At 37.9% G+C, this 7,711-nt stretch overlaps 1 protein-coding gene across 1 annotated transcript in view; it reads right to left on the bottom strand.

Moving 5' to 3' along the window:
• The window catches only part of MYOM2 (myomesin 2), a 79,880-nt gene that overhangs the window by 38,378 nt on the left and 33,791 nt on the right, over positions 1 to 7,711 (bottom strand). The window contains exons 14-16 of the mRNA XM_010566736.1: positions 6,774 to 6,901; positions 3,733 to 3,916; positions 192 to 366 (exon numbers count right to left, since the gene is read on the bottom strand). Of these exons, the coding sequence (XP_010565038.1) occupies positions 192 to 366; positions 3,733 to 3,916; positions 6,774 to 6,901 (487 nt within the window). The remainder of the gene's footprint in view (positions 1 to 191; positions 367 to 3,732; positions 3,917 to 6,773; positions 6,902 to 7,711) is intronic.

Raw genomic sequence — 7,711 nt, 5'->3', positions numbered from 1 at the left:
GGGGGCGGGACAGGCAGCAAAAGTCTGTCCTGCAATCTGAAAAGCTTAGCTCTGAGAGTCTGCAGGCTGTTTTTCTTCACATTCATTCAACATTCACCTTCCATGATAACACCATTGCTCAGCATGTAAATTGGCTTAGAACTATCCTACAGTTTTCAAACCTCCCCAAAATACAGAAGTATTGTCAATACCTGTTGTATTTAATAGGTTTATGGTTACTCGGTTCCCAGTGATTTGATCCCACCACAGAATAGTCAATGTAGTAGCCATATAAATCCTCTTCATGTTTTGGTTTTTCCCATTGAACTACAACTGATGTTTTGGTATTCCTTGTGGCCACTACCTGACCAGGTGTAGATGGAACGACTAAGAAAAAGAAAGAAAACATATACTATTATGAAATACGCAAAAATAAAAGTAAGCTGAGGTAGATGCAACACTGTATACTTTTATCGTACTTAATCACTACCGCTGTGAGTTATCCTACCATGTTAATATTGCTATATGACATATATTTTAGTATATTTGTTTCACTATAAGTCTGGATACTTCTATATATGTGTGTACAAATATATTCATTTTTCTATTTGTTTACTTAGAGTAAACTTACTCCAAGCTATGAGGGTCCATACTTGTCTGATTTTATATAGGTTTTCTGAGGAGTGAGTTATAGGAGAACATATTTTCAAGTATCAGTGTGGATAAAGGCACACAGATATGAAAATGTTCTCTCTCAGAAGTTCTCTCTTGACTGTTCTCTCTCAAATAAGAGGTTTATGTATAGCTTATGTCCCTGTAGTAGTACTGCATCAGTAGGAAATGCACATAAACTCTAGAGGTATGATATAATGAGTATTAAGAAATAGTGCCTTCCAGTCAACTAACGGCAACCCCAATTCAGAAAAGGCCAGCTTTTCAGGACAACTTTAAGCATATGTTTGAATGCTGAGTGTTTAGCCAAACTTAGCTAGATGGATTTCACAGAAGCATAGGAACATTGGTTGGAAAGGATGTCTGGGGATTACCTAGCCCAACCTATTGCTGAGAGTGGGATTATCACCAACACTAAACTGGATTGTTAGTCACATTTTTTTCTGAGTCTTGAAAACTTCTGACAATGGAGATTTCACAGATTCCTTGAACAACCTCTTTCAGCATTGCACTCTTGCACCTTTTTCACTAAGAGAGTATGTCCAACCTGAATTTGCTAAGCTATAACTTATGGCTGTTGCCTCTTTTTTTTTTTCATCTGGCATTGCTGAGAGCAGTTCAGCACCATCCTCTTTGTAAGTCACCAAACAAAACAAGCCCAGCTACCTTCACCTCTCTTCACTGGTCACAACCTTTAGGCCCCTGGCCATCTTGGTTGCCACCCAGAGGACCTCTCCAGTTCCTCTACATCCATCCCTCTAGACTAAGGGAGCCAGAATTGGAACCAATAGTCCAGGATAACCTCAGCAGCATCAAGCAGAAGTGGATAAAGCTTCCTTCAATCTGTTGACTACAGTTCTCCCAAGGTAGCATAGTATGCAGTTCACTTTACATGCAATGAAAGTTCACTGTTGGTTTATATTGGTCTAAATACCCTGAATGTGCATAAATAAAACCAGAAACATCACGATGTAAACAGAAAAAAAATCTTAGTAAGGGCCAACACACAGTCTGTACACTATAAAATTTCTATCTGAGCTTTCACAATGTAAGGAACTAAGGCAGTGTCTCAGCCTTTCACGGTAGGTTAAGAGAGGCATCCAGCATTTGCCTGTTGAAGGTGTTTTAGCTTCCTCAGACTGATATGCTTTGGGGAACTACAAGCAGCATATAACAAAAGAAAGGCAGCATTTTTTTCACTTAGTCTTTCAATCTCAAAATAAAAAATAATACTTATACACTATTGTACTTTATGCAGTAAGTCTGTAAGATCAAATGGGTTCAGTTTGAGGTAAAGGTACCTATATTTAGGACTTTATGTGTAACTGTATACAAGTGCATGTTCTATAAGCTGCACTTATAGTCAAAGAGCTAGGGCTTAATTCAGTTACCCAAACAAATTCATTTAGGGCCATTTTAAAGTGTTTGAGACTTCTTCAAGGAGCTGCCAGATATGACTCAGGAGATACTGAATACCTGCACCCCTCTGAAGTGGCAAACTGGAAGTATTTGAAAAGGTACTAGATGTCTGCTTGGCCAATTAAACTGAGCCTCTGTTCAGTGGTTGGTAGAGTCCTGAAAATGATTCATCTCACCCCAATGTAGACACTCCATAGCTGCGTGCCATGGGGCAACTTAGGGCAACATCAGCCAATTTATCCTCCAGGCTCCAGTTGCTGCAGTGAGAGCAGAGACATCTACAGCATCTGTAGATGCCTACATGGAAACACCTAAATTTAGACGTTAATCTCAAACTGAATACTTTTTTACCACTCAATTCAATTGCATAATATTAAGTGTCATTTTGGATGGCCTAGGATACCGCATCCATCCTTAGTTTCTGCTCAAGAGAGAAAGTTACCCATAATTCCTGTGTAATGACTGCCATCCCCATGAAGTTGTCTCAGCTACCCTCAGGAATGTCAAATGGCACTACATGCAGGCAACTAAAAGGAGCCATGTGTGTCTGATGTATTATAGCTCAGGTGGTAAACTCCATCTCTGAAAATACTCCTGCAGTTTCTCTTTAAAATAGCATCTTCTGCTTTCTGCTTTCAGCTATAGCTATGATTTATTCAGAACGTCTTGTGTTAACCCCTGAGGGATAGCCTATTTTCTGTACTAAGTGAAATAAATGGAGTATTTTTCTTCCCTACCTTGGGGAATGTTGAATAGTTTAAATAATTTATATGCATTAATGAGACATCAAATCAAGAATACATAAATACAAAAGATGTTTTTATTTCATCATGAATAGTTACAGATCAAGCTAAAGGTGATGGATTATATTTTTTAAAATTATGGGAAACATTATGAAGGCTATATCTATCAACATTTAGTGAACTATGGTATATCAGATACTGTAAATATTTCTTATATTTGTAGCTAGCAAGTGTACTTGTAAGATATGTGCTCTTAAAGTGACAGCTGTCAATACACGGGACTGTTATATCTGACCTCTGTAAAACTGCAAGAACAAATCAAATATTTGAGCAACAAGATGAATAACCACTCCCTAAATTTTCACTTGTGTTTTTGAATGTGGCCCCAAGATAAACACTTCATTTTCATTTGGAAAGTCACCACTGAATATGTAGATGTATCTTCCCCTATCCTTCCTGCATGCCACAGGAATTCTACACCAGCAGTAATTTGCAACTTAGAATACTAAGAAAGAAATGAAAGGCTACCTTATCTAGCTGAAAGTGTAGGGAATTAGGTAGTATATAATTACCTGAGCCAGACAATATAATTATCTAAGTTAGCAATTAACCTGTATTATCCTATTTTTTGACAAGTCACATTAATAGAGCACTCTTGAAGAATTAATAACTAAACTTAATTTAACTTTTTAACAACTATTGGTCTCAGCAAGGAGACTTGTGATCATTAGGAAAATTTTGGAATGTTTCTAAAATTTAACATCTTGGTCTTTTTGAAATCCTTCGCAGTATTGAACACAAATTGATCCAATTACTATTACTGGATTTATACTAATCTAATTATAATGAGAGTTGTCTATTTCCATTTCATAAAATATCAATTGTATTTCACATTAATGCCTTACAGTTAATGCCTTACCAACGGTATCTTGTGGTTCAATAGGTTTTGTGATTTCAGATGGATCACTGACGCCATGCTTGTTTGCTGACAAGACTCGAAAAACATACGATTTTCCTTCTGCAAGGTCAAACACTGCATAGCGAGGAGATTTTACTGCAACCTGTGCATTGACTCTTTGCCAGCTTCCACTGCCAACCATGGACTACAGGAAAAAAAAAAAAAAGCTGTGAATCACTTCTGTTAACTGTCAGAAAATGAACATATTGCTTATTGCATCCTGTCATGAATTTATTTAAGAGCTATAAGAGAAGGATCACTCTCAAATGCCTCTCTTTAACATATGCAAATTCGCATTGCTCATGCATTCCATTACTCTACAAAAATGTCTGAATACCTCACTGTCTCCCTGCCTGTCTAGACTTCAATATATGCACACTTGCACATACAGCTAGCCTTCAGCTAGGGCCACGACTGTCAACTGTGATTGGTCCCTAAAGAATTACTCTCTTGTCCTGCAAAACTCACTTGAACACCCAAAGGTTCGCTATAAAGCAAGCAAGTCCTAATCCAAATTCTGCAGAAAGGTAGGGAGGGGGATGTTACTTTACTCACTACTTTATAATTACTTATTCTGCTGAGTAAGGTCATGTCCCTAAAAGCATTCATCGAATGAAATAATTACTTTTGAATAGTCTCAGTGCAGCAGATGAGCTAATCATCACCACAACTGCACATGGAAGAGAGCCAGCCAACCAGCACTCTGAGAGAAGTCTGCTGTCCATTAGGTTCCCCAGATAAACTGTTGACCCAAAACAAAAATTAGTCATGGAATCTTTCAGCAGTTTTAGGAAAACCCAAGTGCCCAGTAAATAGCCTAAATAAAATTTCCTTCAAGCACAGAAAGGTGCATACAAGTTAAATGTTTACAAAATTTTGGAACAGAAAGTCTGGGAACAAAACCTGATAGACTGTGAACTTCTCAGAGGAGGAACAGTGTTTCATGGGTGCTTGGAAACTACCTTGTATATAATGAGGTCTACTATAGATAAATAATAAAAATGTAAACAGCTGGCGCCCATATATCAAAATCTTTTTCATAGATACTGAACCCACCTAGTGTTTTCAACAGAAAGAAGAAACATAACATCTATTTTCTTAATAATAAAAAGATGGACAATATGAAATAAACATTATTTTGCCATATATTTTACTTTTTGGCATGAAAAACATTAATTGTTGCATTTCTTTTTCTCAGAGGAAAGAATCAAAATCACATTTTAGTCTGTAGTTTGATTTGATTTATCTGTTAATTATTTTGAGGGAACATTGCTATACAGCATACTCGTTTCTGTTTTATATTTCTTGAAGCGTTTAAAAATACATTTTTATTCTTCAGGACTGAGTCTTCTTTATTTGAAATAAATTAATTAGAAATTCTGCTTTTCCAAATTAACAGGTAACTGTGGAAAGCAAAAAACAAACATTCACCTATGAACTGACTGAGCTATTCATATATATAAGTTATTTATATGCAAAAAGATTTTAGATTCAGGTATTAATTAGTATAATGAACATTTTTTTCTAATAATAGCCTTTTAGTCCTCATTCTCACTTTCCCTCAGTAAGTCTGGCATTTAATTAAGGCTTGTTTGTTCATCATTGCCATTGCTCTATACTGTTTCTGGAGCTGTATAAAGGTATTTCCATTAAACAAGCAGATACATATATTTTCCAATTCATACGTAGAATGAAATTCAACTAACCAAGTGTAGAAAAGGAAAACATGCTGGTTTATTGCATAGAAAAAAAACCTAGATACTTATTTCTATAGAAATTTTCATTACGTCTTTTGAATGTGAAAGGCAAAGTGGGAGAAATCATGGACATGCTTGCTGGAAAATTTAACTAGTGACTGGACTTCACTTTACACCTATTGGTTCAACATCCAGCAGTCAATGGATGATGAAGAATGTAGAGATGGGCTATAAAGGTGTTTTGAAGTGGAGATTTTGATGGGACTGAGAAGGAAAAGACAAAATGGGGGCTGTGAAAAGAGGAGTGATGTGAACAGAATGATTGGCTGGGAAATGAGCTTTGGAGGAATGTGCTGAACAGATGTGAGAAGAAAAAAAATTGCATGGTAAGGGCCTGAGAAAAGGCTGTCACAATATTCAAGATGCAAATTGAATGTGTGGCAGTTTTATGGACAGTTTTAGTGTTTGTGGATCGTTAAGAGAGGGGCATATGCTAGAGGCATAATTCATAAAAACTAAGTATAGCTTTGCATGTAAGAGTTTTAGAGGTCAGGTATGTGACCAATTTACCTACCAGGGAAACTTCGTAGCAAGGAGGAAAGATTATGACCTCTGGCTGTAATCCAACACACTTAATTTAGAAACCTGGCTCCAGGACAGATCTATCTAAATCTTAGTAGCCTAGATGGGAGAAGAACAAACCGCTCCCACTGTGATGACTGAAGTCCCCTGTCAAGTCAAAGGGAAGAGAAAGGCAGCCATGAAGACTACCAGGGAGCAGTGAACCTGAGATAGGCATGTGCTTCTCCGCTGACCTTACAGGGAATAAATTGGAAATGTCAGGGTATAGCAGAGGGTGCTGTAAGCCTGCGAAAAGGAAAGTGAGGATGAAATTATGAGTCACTGTTTATTCCTTGCTCTACCACAGGACAACCAGAAACGTGCCTTTAACACAGGCAGAGTGCAAACTTCCAGTCTTGCCTGTAGGATTGTGAAATCTTAAGATGGTTCTTTTCCATTAAACCGCTACCTTACACGTGTAGTTTTGTTCTCATTTTAGACAGTGGTAAGCAAATAGCACAGGGGCATCCTTTTCCCTGGACCTTGAATTTCAATGCTCATTAAACCATGTAATAAGACATTTGATTGTCCATGATTCTCTAATACCCCATTACCAAATCCTGCGAGACCACAAAAAGTGTTAGATTTAGTGTTCATTCTGTAGTTCTAAAAATGAATTGAATGTAGTTGCACTCAGCAATGAAACACCTTACAGCTGAATGCCACTGAATGCCAGGACGGTACCTTCTCAATGAAATACGTCAGTGGCTCCCTGCCACGGGGAACAGGTGGATCCCAGCTGAGTACAACATATGTTTTGCTGATTTCTGAAGCATGTACATTGGTGGGAGGGCCTGGAATCTGAATATCGCCTAGAAGAGTAATAAACGTAGTGAGTGTTAAACAGCAGATTAACTCCTGGGTCAGCACTCATGCTACAGCTCATCTTTCTGAACTCCAACCCTGCAGTGCAATGCTCAGCTATTAGGGGCTACAATATCATCCATGCAGTTCACTTGCTCACTTCAATTAAATTTTGAGAAATAAAGCATCAGTATTAAAAGCTAGTTATTTACTTTTTCAGTAAAAGTTAAATATGCCTCCTGAAAACCTGTGCATTTGTCACACCTTTTTGATTCGATCACATTTGAATTACTTCTATCTGCTGGGCAGGATGCCTTGGAAAAAAACTACTCACCATATGCAAACAAGAGATATTTTTTGATCAAAGACAGAAGTCTAAAGAGTTATTACCAGAAATTAGACTAGAAGAAGATATCTGGAAGGGAAATATAGTAAGGAGAAAAGCAGCTTAAAACAAAGTGAAAAGCAGAATAAGAAGCAGAACTTATCAGCAATGTAACCTGTAATGTGATGGTATTACCAGCCGTATAGTCTAAAGCACTTCTAAAAACTGTGGATCAGAGACATAAAACTATGTCACCAGCCCTCTGGTGACTCCACCAGTTGGTGTGGCCTGATCAAACCCCTCTCCCCACTCACTCTGCAGGGTTATCAGGCACATGAGGCAGGACCAGTGTACCCTGGGCCAGGCTGGAGGAATTCATTGTGGCCCTCTGTGGTCACGTTCACACACCGCAGTGTGAGAAGAAGCCAGTTTTGCTATCAGAGGAATTACAATGGTGTAAAACAGCACTAGATAGGAGAGGCTCAGACCTATG

The sequence above is a fragment of the Haliaeetus leucocephalus genome, unplaced genomic scaffold (genome assembly GCF_000737465.1).
Source record: "Haliaeetus leucocephalus isolate CR32 unplaced genomic scaffold, Haliaeetus_leucocephalus-4.0 Scaffold217, whole genome shotgun sequence".
Classification (NCBI taxonomy): Eukaryota; Metazoa; Chordata; class Aves; order Accipitriformes; family Accipitridae; genus Haliaeetus; species Haliaeetus leucocephalus.
Note: the sequence above shows the minus strand (reverse complement) of the source record. Positions and strands in the feature narration are given on the sequence as shown.